At 35.7% G+C, this 16276-nt stretch overlaps 1 protein-coding gene across 2 annotated transcripts in view; it reads left to right on the plus strand.

Moving 5' to 3' along the window:
- Positions 1 to 16276, plus strand: part of LAMA2 (laminin subunit alpha 2) — a gene marked incomplete at both ends in the record, with an annotated part of 652317 nt that overhangs the window by 613344 nt on the left and 22697 nt on the right. The window contains 4 exons of one of the 2 annotated variants that reach the window (XM_080699817.1): positions 1730 to 1741; positions 4837 to 4957; positions 7554 to 7730; positions 11465 to 11613. In XM_080699817.1, the coding sequence (XP_080555943.1) occupies positions 1730 to 1741; positions 4837 to 4957; positions 7554 to 7730; positions 11465 to 11613 (459 nt within the window). The remainder of the gene's footprint in view (positions 1 to 1729; positions 1742 to 4836; positions 4958 to 7553; positions 7731 to 11464; positions 11614 to 16276) is intronic. The other variant, XM_080699818.1, reaches the window with a different exon arrangement.

The raw sequence follows: 16276 nt of genomic DNA on the forward strand, positions 1-16276 counted from the left end.
TGAATCTATACTTGTAGACCAGACAATTTTCTAATTATCAGTCTTAAAGGGTATAAATTGATAATCTTCAGGTGCAAACAAACTGGCTCTGATTTCATCTACGGTATGACATATTTGTTTGTTTTGGGAAATATATATCTGAAGTGTCAAGTCAGCAAAAAACCATTGCAAATCAAAAGTATTTGAATAGAAATATAGTTGAAATCCACTTATTAAACAAGAGTCAACAAATGTTTGTTGAGAAGCTTCTATGTACCAGCTCTGTACTAAATACTTGGGATATAGCAATAGTTCAAATCTAAGATTAGCTTTGCAAAATCATTCAGGAAAATGAGGGGACTCATTATTTTAAGTGAGACTAGCCAGTAACAGAAAGTGAAGGGTCATGTGTTTTCTCCCATATGTGGAAGATAGAGAGTAATCAGGACACGGGAGTAACATCTCATAATGGAGCAGAAACCCCAGTGGAACAATGGAGAAGGTCTAGGGGAATTTGGTTGTAGTGGGGAGGGAGAATTAATGGAGACAACTTTTACATTGATGTGATGTACATATGTGAAATTACCAATGCCAGTCTCAATATCACATATGGGGAAGAAGGAGTAAGGAGGGACCCTGGGGGAAGCTCACCAGATGCTGTGTGTATGTATGTCACTGTCACTTTGAACTATATTATGTGAGACTACAGTGAACCAATATAAGTATATTTAAATTTATATTAAATAAGCTGGGCGTGGTGGCGCATGCTTGTAATCCCAGGGCTTGGGAGGCTGAGACAGGAGGATCTCACAGGTTCGAAGCCAGCCTCAGCTACTGAGTGAGGCTCTCAGAAACTTAGTGAGACCCTGTTTCCAAATAAAGTATAAAAATAGGTGTGGGAGTATAGTCCGGAAGTAGAAAGCCCCTGGGTTCCACCCCCCAGTACCACAAAAAATAACTAAATAAATGTATATTAAATAAGATTTAGATAAGTAAAATAAAGATTAATAAGACAACCTTGACAAACCATTCACTATATATAGTCAAAATAAGGGTATTCAAACTTAGCTTCATCTATTCTAGTAATGACTTTAATTATCATAAGTTGATTTTTTAGAAATCATATGCAAACACATATATGTAAGTTCATTGAGAAGTGTGTATGGCTTAATAGTTTGGGAGACTATATGTTTAGTTAATCTTTCTCACTAAGATGTCATATTCTCTCAGTATAACATTTTATATTTATAATAATTCTATAGCATGGAACATTATTTCCAAATAATCTTTAAATGTATATTTGTGATTAATAAAAGGAACCAAGAATGCATAGTTACCTGTTATTTTTCACACAGACAGCATTTCAATATGATAAAGAAGATGTGGGAAACATAAATTATTTTCACATATACTGTTAAGCTCAAGCTCTTTGAAAGGCAATATTTATAAGCTGCTTGTGAATACTATGTGCATTCTCCCATTTATTTATACTGAAAAAATAAGTCCTTTAGATTTATATTCCAAAATAAAAATTGCTCAAGAGAAAAGTGTGGGAAATGGTCATCTCTGAACTCTACGTTCACTCCAGTCAAGGATGTATGTCTCTTTTCTGTTCTGTCATTTTTTTGGTATTCCATCTCTGTGAGATGATTTTTTTAAAATAAGATTCATGATTACAGTTTGTTTTGGAAAATGGAAATGCAATTATAAGTAAATTGTGTTTTTTCTCTCTCTTTCCCCTTTGACTTAGTATGAAAGCAAGGTAAAATTTAAATTTATGCATGCCTTCCTCAAGTGCATGGGCTGGGGAAATGTGGCTTGTTAGATAAAGCAGCAGTGCAGAAGCAGAGCGACACCCTCGCAGAGTACATTTCATGAGCACATAATGCATTCCAGAGAGTTCTCACGCTGCCCTCTGCTTACAAAGATGCTGCTGCTTACCCAGCCATCAGTTGGGCTGCAACTGGAGGTGTTTCACCAGCTGTGACACATCTGCTTGGCTTACATGTTCAACCACTGCACACAGCGGCCCCTCGTGGCCAGCAGCACAGGCTCAAAGGACAGCTGGTTACGTTGGTGGGCACAGTCTAGTTCTGAGGAACAGAGCAAAGAGGTTTCTTGGGCTGAGCCGCCAAACTCTGGCCTTCCCAGAACCATGCTGCCTGTTGAACAATGTGTCTGTGCTTCTAAATGCTACCACTGCCTTGTTGCTTTCTGTGGGCCTGCAAATATGCAAACATTTATGTGGTCTTTGCACTCTTATCAAAGCTGCTTATTTATTTTTGTGTTTATTTAGAATTACTAATGGAACCAGATAAAAAGAATCATTGGAAATATTAAATTTAATTGAAATATTAAATTTAAAACAAGTGTTTGAGTTAAGAGTGAAGAAGTTTGGGGACAGTCTCCCTAGCTTCTCGGGAGCATTTTAATTCTTACTTGCAGGCAGGCATTAGCAAGACTCGCTGTAAGTGGCATTAAACCCTGGTGATGTACTGGGGCTGGACCACGGGCTAGAATGAAAACCTGGTGTTCTGGCATTTTTGAGCCTAACTGTGCCAAATTTCTGATTAAAAGATAATAAAGGTAAACTGTTTCAAGTGATGATTGAAGGAAGGGCTAAATGTTAATATCAGAAACTAGCAACTATGAAAAACAGGAGAAATAAAACAAGTTGTTTTATCATGACACTGCTATGAAAGCAACTCATGCTATGTGTTCTGAGAAAACTAAAAGGCGAATTCTGACTTTCAGTAGAAATATATGTGAATAAAAATCTGCGATTGCACTGTGTAGCTCTGTGATTTTTTTAATGTGAGTGATGACCCTCACAAAACAGGCACCTCTGGTGACCATTAGGAATCTGATTACCATATGTTATTACTTACCTCTTGCGATTTTCATAATATTGAGCTTGCTAAACCTTTATATTTTGAGATGGTTCTTTGTATTTCCATGAAACAATGAACTTGTAAAAAAAATTGTTAAAGATCTGTCTTTCCTAAAGGAAAATAAGAAATCAAATGAACCCTACAAATGAAATGCACTGATCCCCTCACTTAGTACAATAAGAATATAAGCAAGCTTCTCTCCTTCAAGTTGGGTGTGTTCTTCACAATTACAAACTGAAGGAAGAGAAGGAGGGGACATTGGAAACAAAGGGAAATAATCAAAGAAAAATAAAGTTTCAAAGAAAGAGGTCTGGAGGAGAGGAAGAGAACAGATCCTTGACATGAAATAAATCACCCGATACACACTGGCAGGCTCTAATTTGCTTTCCCACCTGCTTTTCCTCATGCCATGTGTTTTGTATTAGGATGAAAAAGAGAAATTTGGAACCACGAGACAATGAGGAGTGAATTAATCATTACTCTATCAAGTACAATATTGGTATCGATTGGACACTTTTTCCAGATGCTTATTAATCCCACTTAAGACATAGTTTTGCCTCTGTGTAATTTCACTGTTCAAGAAAACTGTCATTAGCCACAATGGATATCTACTTTATAATTAAAAACAAATATAAATATTCTATTACCCATTGGCCTAAACTACATTGCAAGTCCCAACAGCCACAAATGGCTAGTAACTAGTGGATGAGAAGAGAACATGTCCATCCTCACAGGATGTTCTGTTGGACAGCTCTGTTACACACTCCATAGGTATCATTTCTATAGACATACTGCCACTTATGTTTGTTGAACATCTAGGTGCACTGTTCTCTTAATTAATGTATCTAGACTGTGCAACTTGATAGGATAATTACTACTATTATTATTATCATGGTCATTTCACGTATAAGAACATGGATTTCTGGAGAGGTCAGATCCCTTATGTAATAATATCACATAATAAATCAGAGAAATGTGCTGTACTCAAGCCAAGTAATTCATTTTCTAATTGCTGGCATGTTTTCTCTGTTAAAAATCAGTGAGCAAAGCCAGGTGTGGTGGCGCACGCTTGTAATCCCCGCGCTTGGGAGGCGGAGACAGGAGGATGGCGCAGGTTCGAAGCCAGCCACGCTGGCTTAAGAGACCCTGTTTCCAAATTTAAAAAAGTATAAAATAGGTCTGGGAGTGTAGCCCAGAGGTAGAAGGGCTTCCAGGAACCCCATTACCACCAAAATGAAAGAAAGAAAGAAAGAAAGAAAGAAAGAAAGCAAGCAAGCAAGCAAGCAAGCAAACCCTCAATGTGTAGTTGGGGTATAGAAGCTACTTTTCAACCTTACTATAGAAGTTTATGTATTTTGTTATATTTGGTGACTTTATTTTGTTATTGTTCCAATATAAATATAAACCTGAGTCAATTTTTAAACCTAATTTTTAAATATCTGTTTTTAAACTGCATAAATTGGAAGAATATTTCTTGGAGTTGGTTTTACTTAACATTATTCTTTAGCTACTACCTCCAAAAAGTCCCCATGAGAGAAACATTTTTTTCAGAATAAATATTTATATTTATTTTTTCCTAAGTCTTGAGCATGTATTTTAAAACCTTCTTGTATGTAGTTTGATTATGCTGCCCACACAATGATCTCTTTAGTTGAAAAGAGTACTTATTTTATTATACACATGAAGCACTAATAAATAAATCAATTAATTTCTGTACCTTGTATTAAAATGCTGTGAGAGGTTATTTTAAGAAGAACTACATGAAGGCTTCATTTGCAGAGTGCTGTTACTGAATCCAAGCAGCAGTTAATGGAAAGTATAGTTTTCTAGATACATATATGCGCTTGTGCAGTTTGATAACCAGTATCTGCCTGTATGCTTGTCTGCTCCATAAGGCCATTGGTCAGAGACTATATTGCCATTGCCCTAATGACATTTATTTGTTTTCCATTTGACTAATCAATAGGCCTGAAGTCAATGTGAAGAAATATTCTGGCTGCCTCAAAGATATTGAAATTTCAAGAACTCCATACAATATTCTGAGTAGCCCTGATTATGTCGGTGTTACCAAAGGATGCTCCCTGGAGGTTAGTCTGCACTTAAAAACTCCCTACACACATTCCTATCATTTTACACTTAGTTTTTTTTCAAATAAAAATTGGTCCTTTGTTAATATATTTAATATTTCTGTTGACCCTGGCTTAGCAATCAATAATAAAGCAAGATTGTAGCATTCTGTAAATTACTATGGTGGAAATGGTGTTATGGAGACCCAAAATGATGCTCCATTTTTCCGAATGTATAGCAAGTATCTAATAATGCCTCTACTTCTTTCTTTCTTTCTTTCCAACACTAGTTTCCCTCATTTTTGTCATCCATTTTAAAATCCATTTTAAAATATACCCATTTTGTACCATGTACACTAATGTGCAGCATCTTGTCCACAGGTTTGAAGTCTAGTCCTCTGGTCTTTAAAAGTAACATAGATGAGGACTTGTGGCATCCAATTTTTCAAATACTTCTGTGAGACAATTGCATAGTCTCTTGCTAGCTGATGTCCTTAGTACACTTTCTTTGTTGCTCGGGCAGTGAACAGACCCCTGATTCCACTTGACTTTTCTCTATTGACTCTTAACTTAGGGCCAACCATATGTGAGAAAGACTTGAGACACAGCTCTGCTCTCTTAAAATATCAGTAAACAAGAGCCAATGGCCAACAGCAAATATGAGTGATAATTTTATGGGATTTTAATAGTGATGAGCTTTTAAGAATAAGAAAATTTTAATATATATCACAAAAAATTGTAATTAACTTGCTATGATACCACTATTCCTTTTGACAGCTTCCACCAATTATATCATTTTGAATCACTTCAATAAAGTTCAAGGAAATGAAGAGAGAACAGGGAGAAAAAAAGAAATTTGCCTTCTGAGCTCTGAGGTTTAAAGATTGAAATATAACTTTCAGGGTCTTTGTTGTTCATAGCCTCAGGCTCCAATTTAGAATTGGCCACAGACACCTACCCTAAGGTTAAAGAAAGAAAAAATTAAAAGAAATACATAAAGAATTAAGAACTTTAAGGAGCCATACCAGCTTCTTAAAGAAAATGTTACTGTGAGTTTTAATCTTCAAAGCCTAACTCTCATCCACAGTCAAAGGATATATACATGAGGATGGAAAACCGTCCAGAAGATGAATAGCCTGTATGCATGGAAATGATGATTTTATAAAGGCACTTTTCAGTAACCAGGAATTATATTACAACTAAAATATAAGGCAGATATTTGATTTGGATAAATATTGAAATGAATGCATGGTAGTTTTATCTCCAACTATCTAAAACTCCATGATTTGAAAATTGGAATAGAAATAGATTGTACATTTTACCAACTCTGTGTCATTTAACTGGACTTGAAACATTGTGGGATGAAACAGCCCACATGAAAGTATTCCTTGCTTTTGCTCCAACAAAATCCAGGGCTTTAGAGATGGGTGTTTTAAGTACTTTAGATGCTTAATGGCACGAGCATGCTTAAATAAATGTTAGCACATTCAGAGTAGCCGAGTATCCTCCATCCATTAAGGGTGATGATGATCTGTATTTATTGATAGAGAGATCTCTCCCACATTTTTAAATGTAAAGAAGAGGCTACAAATGAATGTGTCTATCATGATTGGGCTCAAATACAGGGAGAAGGAGAGATGAAGAGATCAAGGGTTGTGAAAGGTAAAATGAATGAATGCATGGATTATAGAAGGCTAAATGCATCCACACAACTATGGGATTAGGAGGTAATTGCCTCCCTTTTGCATTTTGTTACTACCCGAAATGTAATTTATTAATTTTGTAGCCAGCAGGAATAGTGCTATTGTTTTTGTTTTGAGAAAAATATAGTATAAAATGTTTGGTTAATTTTTAAGTTTCGGTTATTTCTGAGTTTTTAATTATTTTTTAGTTATTCTAGAGATCATTTATATATTGACTAGCAATGAACATCTTTTCTGTGGACTCATAATGAAGAGGAATTCAGACATAGACCATGGTCATACTCATATTTTAAAGCAAACAAAAAGAGGGTGATTTCATTCAAAGCAACCCCTCATGTTACCCTCGGGTAACATGAGGCTGTAGCTGTCTTCTGTATTTCTACATTTTTAATAAACTTCTTTAAATCTTCAAAAAGAGCAAACAAAAAGAAATGACAAAGTATGTTCAAGAGATATAATTAGTATTTCAAGGGGGAGTTAGCAAGGTGTATTTTTTTGTTGTTTCAGATGGGGTCTTGCTCTCTTGCCCAGGTTAGTCTCAAACTCCAGGCCTCAGGTCATCCTCCAACCTTGGCCTCTATAGTATTTAGGACTATAGGCATTTGCTACCACATCTGTCTAGAAAGGTAGATTTAAACCAAAAGAAAATGTTATCAATCTATGGTGATTTCTATTTTTAATCAAAAGCTCTAGATTAAAGTGCAAGCCTTAATTTGATTATAATCGAAACTGCTTAGAATATGCAAAGTTACACATGGAAATAATATTTCTTCAAGTGCTTGTAAGTATTCTGTATAACTGGATTTCCATGCTCTCTACAACTGCAATGTATTTCTTATAATCATGTTGTCTACATAGAAGAGAGTAAGGTGGGAAAGTAAACTTTGATTTCTAATGCTTTCTTTTACCCACAGAATGTTTACACAGTCAGCTTCCCCAAGCCTGGTTTTGTGGAGCTTCCTCCTGTGTCAATTGATGTAGGAACAGAAATCAATCTGTCCTTTAGCACCAAGAATGAGTCTGGGATCATTCTCTTGGGAAGTGGAGGGATACCAGCACCACCTAGAAGAAAACGAAGGCAGACTGGACAGGTACCCTCCCTCTCCCCTAGTGTTTAAATAACAAATTGCTTTCGTATTTTTTTATTTTCACCATTTGTTTCAACTCTCATCTTGGCTAACCAGGGCCCAACATTCTATTTAACCTACTGGCTTCCTATTCCTCTAATGTTATCTTCTTGACAATTGGCTTCTTTAGATTTTCCGGCTGTCATTCCCAGGAGTTGGGTCACCCATCTATTTCATATGATTTAGTATATTCATATAGAAAGTTTAAAATATATTTAAACCATAGTTATCTTTTATTGTCCTTAAGTCTAACTCATTACCAGGTCTGTGGATAGTCAGCTCAGGTTCCTTTAATTTAAATTTAAATTCCTTCCAGAGCCAGCTTCCCAGTTGCACTAGATGAAGCAATGCAGTCTGTTAGGGCGTGGTGGTGCATGCTTGTAATCACAGCATTCAGGAGGATGAGACAGGAGGCGGACAACCTCAGCTACTTAGTGAGGCCCTTTGCAACTCAGTGAGACTCTGTTTCAAAATAAAGAATAATAAAAAAAAAATAGGGCTGGTGGTGTAGCTCAGTGGTAGAATCCTCCTGGGTTCTATCCTTAGTACCGCAAATAAATAAATAAATAAATAAATAAATAAATAAATAAATGATGTTAGAATAATCTTTGATAAATAGAACATATTCAATGTGTTAATGAAGAGAGGACTTAACATTAGAAATATGTCAATTATTCTTAAAAGGATATGTACATTAAATTTCAAATAAAAATGCAACCATGTCTTTCTGTGATTCATGACAAACTAGTTTTTAAATTTATGTCAAAGATCAAACTTCCTCAAAACTTTTAAGATTGAAGACTAATGTAGCAGAGCTGCCCTACCATAAATCAGTACATTAGAAGATAGAATTTTGGATTGTACTGATAAAATATTTGTTCATGAAAAAAATTATCCTAGTGGAACAGAATTGAAACCTTGCATATCCAGAGTATAGATGAAACTGACACTTGACAATAAGTGACATTGAAATCATTAAGAAAATGGTAGTTACATCCAGTGAATTATTCTAGAACAACTGGTTACCTCCATGGAAAAAGAAAAGAAACTGAATTTCTACTTCATATCAAGCCAAAAATTTAATTCTGAGAGAATTAAAGTCTTAAATGTGGAAGAAAAAAATTTAACATTTTAGAAGAAAATATAGAAACATAGCTTTTGATCTTGAGGAAGGGAAGTACTTATTGAACAAAACAAGATGATAAACATAACTACATTAATATTAAAACTCTCTAATCATCAAAAAACACAAACCCCAGCCTGGAAACTTACTATATAGATAACCCACAAAGAGCTGGTGACCTGAATATGAAAACAAATCTTACAAATTATAAGAAAAAAAAACAGAAGGATCCACAAAATGGAGAGAAGATTTGAATTGTTTTTCCACAGAAGATAATACATAATCCCAAAACATAATACTTGAAAAATGTTTAACCTCAGTGTACTAGGGAAATGCAACTTCAATGCACATAAGATTTTACGCCCACTAGCAGGGTAAAATGTTAAGACTTATCATAGTACCAAGTATTGGCAAGACCTTGGTCAAAGGGTACTCTTCTTGGTGGGAAAACTATATAGCTCTAGTCACCCTGGAAAATTACGTGACCCTATGTGAAGAAGTTTAGCAAGTGTGTTCTCTACACACCGGCAATTCCACTCCTGAGTATAGACCCAAACTCTACTTCAAGTGCACAATGAGACATGGTCAATTATTTTCATAGAAACATTTATATTATAGCAGAAAAACTAGAAGCTTATTATAAAAAACTAGAAACTTATTATAGCAGAAAAACTACAAACAACTAAAATGTTCAGCAGCTTCAGAACAGACAAGCAAACTGGCCTTTACAAATAATAAGATATGAAGCACTAGTAACAAAGGATAAGTTATAACTAAACAAGATGGCTGAATGGAAACTATGTATAAATGAAAAATATTCTGCAGGCTGTACGATACCATTTTATACAAGAAGCCCTTTTATAGATACATATGTGAATTTTCAAAAAGTGTTTATAAAGCATGGAAATCATAAAATCCGTATTAGTGGTTAATGTTGACATAGGGAAGCAGGGAGATTGGATTAGGAAAAAGCTCATAGGATATACAATGATAGTTTCTTTCTTAAGTTGAGTGATAGAATTACAGGCATATTTTATTACACAGTGTAAACACAGTTTCACCATTTACATGTGTGCCACTTCCATTGTGAGGAATGTATCAAACCGTCATAATAAAATATTTTTGAAGAGTAGAAGGATAAAAAGTATTATTTCATTTTTCAATACACATAATAGTGATGGAATAAATATAAAATTTAAAATCTTTTTTAAATCCTTTATTCCTTAATCCTGAAAGATAAAATTATTTTCTCACTATTACAAATGATAAGCTAGTTATACTAAGAAGACCAAACCAAATATTCTGAAATAGATTTCTACTAAAGGATGTTTGTTTCCCGGGTCATTGCAAGTAATTAAGTACCACCCGCTGTCTACAAATGTCTCCTCATCAGGACTAAATAAATGGACTTGAATCACCAGCTTTCAGGATAGTTCTTAAAATAGGACATGTTCCTGTCAAAACAATTAGAACCAGAAAACGTAAGTTCTGTAGTACAAAGTAAATTAGAAATGAATTGCTAATGTCCCAACATTTTACTAATAATGAATATCCAGTTTTTAAAATTGCATAGCCATTGCTATCTGAAGGAAGAAATAAAGTTAAATAGTTCCAGTCTATCATAGAACCAATACTCACTAAAATGACATATTTTGGATGTTACAGCTAGCATTTTTTTTTTTTTTACCCAGAGGAACATAACTGTTCTGCTAAATGAGTTTCAGCTGAAATAAATCGTTTATGGGTGCCTCTTTGGGGGATGGTAGGTGCTAATCCAGATCCTTGGAATGTTTTGTGCTGGACACATACCTGAATAGATAGCTTAATAAATTATTGAAGATACAATGATGTTGATCGAAACCATCTTCACTGCCATAGATTACTCATGGAGGATAGAGTGATCACACAACCGTGGGTTCCCCAGAACTCCACAAAAAAAGGGAGTGCATGTGGCCTCAGCTTTGGGGGCTGCGTTTGAGGGCTGCATTCATGCTCCCTAGGGTTCATGATCAGATATCAAAACCATAGTGGTTGCTATGGTAACAGCAGTAAGAAAAAAGCAGGCATGTTTGTGGATGAAAACATTGTCTACCTTCTTTCTAAATGTGGGAGACAAGTTACATGCTTATGATAGCAATCTATTCTACCAGATTGGAGAACAAATTGAAGCCTAAACACTAAAAATGGCACAGGTTGAGAGTCAGACCTGATTTTCAGACGCTAGCTGCCCACTAGTGAGTTTAAGGAAGAGGGGTTTGTTGACACCCTGTGTTTCCCAATGAATTTCATCAGTCAGGGCAGCAACACAAGCACAGCTGTTATGTTCAGCATCGCAGACGTGCTTGGCAAAGGATGGCTGTGTCACTACATCTGAGTTCCACGTTGTCTAATGAGCAAAAATGGTAAAGAATTGAAAAGATATTTCCAGATACTCTAGTAAGCCTATGAAAATATTGAGCCTTAACCACATAGGCTAGATCTCGGCAGCTGAGTCTTTGGCCCTGTCAGGACATGTCTGTAGCTTAGTCATAGATGAGACTTCTGTTTAATCTTCAAAAACCATTTGTCCTTGCAGGCCTATTATGCCATATTCCTCAACAGGGGTCGTCTGGAAGTCCATCTGTCCACTGGGACACGAACAATGAGAAAAATTGTTGTCAAACCAGAACCACGTCTATTCCATGATGGCAGAGAACATTCTGTGCATGTGGAAAGAACTAGCAGGTAACAATAGTACTAGAATACCACTGTTGTCTTTAGCAAAATCCCTTTTCTAGCCTCTGTCGCTGCCTGAAGTTTTGCATTTTGTGTAGACATCCTATACATTATCAAATGAGAAAGTAGCTTCATTTTTTCTCCTTTGCATTTAATGATTCTGAAACCTCATTTACCTATGCCCTTAAGAATTCTACTCAACAGTTTTATTCTGGGCAGTTTTGCTCTCCACCCTTAGGACAAACAAATGCATCTTCTGAAGCTCTAAGTAAGAAAAATTCCCTCCCTCTGCACCTCTCAAAATATTCTCTTCCCAAATAAGGTATGCACAGAGCATAGCACACAGAACAGCTCGGCTACAGCCAGTCGCCTTTGGCAGCTGCAGCTTCATCCAGGTTCCAAAGCAGTTATGGCAGCTGCTTAGAAACCTGTCACAGATACAGAGTGTGTCTGCCTATTGAGCCTCTTATGAGCTTGCCTTGTCCTTGTCCCCTCTCCAAGGTATGCAGGTTCCCTGCAGTGGCTTCATAAACCAGGGGACATCAGCGGAAAGGCTGCTGCCCAGAAATCCACTCATGAGGGCCACCATTTTACACATCCACCAAGCACCTGCTGCCCAGCCCTGAGCCAGGGAATTGGCCTTCAGAGTGCACAATCTGACTTCTCGTGTCTTCCAAATATTGCTATACTTTATACCTACTTTCTTAGGAAAGACGTCTGTACTTTTCAACAAAATGTTCTATAACAACTCAAAGAAGTAATTAGTTCAGAGGGACAATTAGAAAGAAGACAGAAACCCAGAGACTTTGGGGGCCTCAGACCTCCAAACTAGTAATCCACTTATTCAAATGAATAGGAAAAAAAATTGGAAGTCAAACCTGATAAAACTTTGAAACACAGAGAATATTTTTTAATGGAGCAGGGTATGATTTGTGGCAAGAGTTCAAATAAGCACTTGCTCTCTGTAGTTGAAGATCTCTATTTTCTAATTATCCTCTTGTGTGGATAACAGTTTAACTGAGTAATAAGCATTTTTTATCTTTTAAGTAAATAGTAAAGCTTTCCTTGGCTTTTTTCTTTATTATTATATAGAGCATTAGGTTGTGGGCTGAAATGATACTAAGCAATCGTGCCTAGTGTATAATAACAGAGATGTTGGTAGCCACAATTAAGATAAACAAGGAATCAATATTTGGACAGACATGGAACCTTCCCTGATCCAACAGCCAGCTATCACAGTCATCATTTCTCAGGAGAGAGACAGACTGGATTTTCTCATTTGACTCTTAATGAATGCTATACAATACTGACTTTACATGCCTTATAGACTGGATTTTAGGCCTTTAACCAAACTTTAGGCCTTCTTCTTGTGGGAAGGACTTTTTAAAAATATTAAACTTAAGAAGAATTTCAATAAGCAAGCACAGATTTGAGAAATATAGTTCATGAAAACTCATCCCAAATGTTATTTTCTAGAGAAAGAATTCTGGAATTCCCAAATGCATTATCATATTGTACTAAGACGTCCTTTTAACAGGTGTTTCTCCAAGAAGGGCATTTTATTATGCCAATTGCACAGCTGTTGACCATCAATCCAACTTTATTCGATTAAGCACAGTATATAGTACATCCTTGGAAACTGGTCATTCGGTTAATTGGCTATATAAACAAACAGTCTTGCCACTTACTGTTAATTACGGGATAATGTATTGGACATATTAGTATGTAGTCACTGAACTTGGTGCCAAAATAAGAACACATTTGCTACAATAATTTCTTATTTAATGATCTAAGGTCAAAACCAGTCATCTACTTTATAAGAAGGTATTCCATAAAACCTATTAACCAAAGATCACAAATATTCACATGAACTTTGCTCAGAAACATTTTAATGCTTCATATACCAATTCTTTGGAATGTTCTGGGTCAAATACTACACAAAGATTGCCTTTTAATTATTCTAAACATATTCTAAAAGTGTATCAATGCCCCTTTATTGCAGACAAGAAAATATTAGCCAACTTGCCCCAAATCACATAAGAGAAACAAAAGAGCCAGGTTTTGAACCCAGATATACTTATATTAAATACCTCCATCAATGCTTGGCCAACATTTTACTCTTATCCTTATTTGCGATCTTCAAGGCTTAGATCCCATTTCTGCTGAATAGAAGTGTTATTCCTTTTTACAAATGTTTGCTTTCTCTCAACACTCATTAGACTCCAAGTGTCAATCATCATTTCTTTCCCTAAAATTCTGGATAAGATGGTAATTTTAATATAGCCTTGTAAAATCATTTGGTTTCTGCCCAATTATGGACAAAAGTATCAAGAGTGACTTCTCCCCCTTTGCCTGTTTGAACTTCTCTTTCCTCATTTTTTCATTTTGTTTTTTGTTTCGGTGGTACTGGGGTTCCTGAAATCCCTTCTCCCTCCAGGTTACACTCCCAGACCTATTTTTTACATATTTTTAAAATTTGGAAACAGTGATTCCTAAGCCAGCGAGGCTGGCTTCGAAACTGTGTGATCCTCCTGTCTCTGCCTCCCAAGCACGGGGATTACAAGCCTGCGCCATCACGCCCGGACTCATTTTTTCATTTTTTTCTACCCCTCCTTCTGGAAACATCCCATTTCAGTCACTTTGTTATCTTGGCACTCTATTGACCCCTACCATTTATAACTATTTTGCCCTCTGATCCTCTGCAAGACCACCTCAGTGGCCAGTAGTATCAACAGACAAAACATTAAAGCCAGAGATAACTTGGATAAAAACTGAGGGAGCTTTCTCCTTTGTAAAAGGATTCAACACTCAGGTTCAGAATTAGGCTAAACATCTTGAAGTAGTAATAGATATTTCAGGCATAATTTAAGGTTTCCAGAATAAGAATCATGATTTAGACACTATGACCCAACTATGTTCAATCAAAACAACTGAGATTTTACTTTTCAGGTAAATTACAAATGTCAAGGCATTTAAGGCCTTTGTCCATATGCAATGCAAGGTGGTACCTTGAAAAGGAATCTTGAAATAATTTTCCAAACAAGGAACAAAATCTAATTAATAAAATATCTCATTATGAAACTCTAAGAAACAACCACTGAAACTATAAAGGAAAATAATAATAATAGAGCATAACTATCATAATAATAATAATGTCATATTTACTATCATGTTTTGTACAAAATAGGACTCCAGTAAAAAAATTGTTAAACAAAACTTTTTAAAAACAGAAAACACACTAGAATTAATTATAATGGACATATTGGTCATGCCCTTCTTTACAAAGTACTAAATAAATTATTTAGATTTGAGACATCTAGAATGTTATATGCAAGCAGGATTCAGCTATCATCTTATAACAATGCCCTAATAAGTAAAACAGCCTCGAGGTAAATGGCTAATTAATAGTTCCCTCTGTTTGAAGTGGGTATTTTTATCTAGATTTTTATAAATAAATAAAATGAAATTGAGCATGATTAAATAACTTGCCCAAGGTTACACTGCTGGTAAGCATCCCCACTAGAACTCAATTCCAGTCTGTTCCTTCTAAAAGCTCATGTTCATTCTATGATTATAGTCCTTAGAGTACAACCAGATTATAGAAGGGATCTCCACAAGAAATAGGAGAGTCTCTGGTTCCTTAAAACTCTAATCAAGAGCAGAGACTTACTCTTTACTTGGATAATCTTTAATAATGGCTTAAATTCTGCAACCCCTGAGAAGCATTGTTTCATTAGATTAGTAGAGGCTGCTTTTAGTCTATGGAAAAAAGTTTCAGGGTTGCAGGGGATGAATTTTGCAATGAGTCACCCCTACCCAGAGGTAAGTGGCTTTTTAAAAGTCTCATAAACCATCAACCATGAAGTTGAGTCTCTTGAATTTGCCAACTCATTCTTCTAATATCAGGATAAAAATGAAAAAACAAAAAATCATTTCTTCCTATTTTTCCTTTGAGACTAAATCTGACCTGTCCCCTCCACTATGGAAAAACAGTATTTTGAGCCATAGCAAAATCTGTCATTTGTTTTATTCTCATACTTTTGAATTGTACCAAAGTGGATCCAAATCTCAGAGCCAATTCATAGCACTATTGCCCTAATTTATTGTTTCCTGTTCTATGTAGTTTTTTTTTTCTTTTTTATAATATCAAGTAAGATGGCATTTTAGGACTGAGTTTTCGACCCAACTACTTTGGTTTTCTCTTCAGATAGGAAGTAAGTTTTCAATAATCTATTTATTATCATGGGGCTTGTGAATAATACTTATGACTAATGGCACCATGAGGACTATTGGGACCAAGCTCAAAATCTGCTTCTACAACAAAAGAGAAAATGCCTTTGGTAATTTTCAAGGGAATTGTATCTCATTCATTGCCCCAGGATCCACAAATTGCCATGAATAAGTAGCAGCACGAGGTTCTCAATTAGTAGTGTGTGAGTTATCTCTCATAAGCAAATTAGGGAAATTAATGAAACAGCCACTAAGGAAAAATCATTGCAAGAAACAATTACCATGGTGTCCTTGTCTGCCTCTTCTATTCAAAAGCCAGCAGCTACATTCTTTATAGAATCTACTGTAAGTGTTTGTGGTGGATTCCTGCAACACAAGCTCTCAGGAGTACCGTTTGTCCCCTAGCAAGAAGATAATAGCGAGCACAAACCAAGAAATAAAG

This window comes from Muscardinus avellanarius (assembly GCF_963383645.1).
Source record: "Muscardinus avellanarius genome assembly, chromosome: 8".
Lineage (NCBI taxonomy): Eukaryota > Metazoa > Chordata > Mammalia > Rodentia > Gliridae > Muscardinus > Muscardinus avellanarius.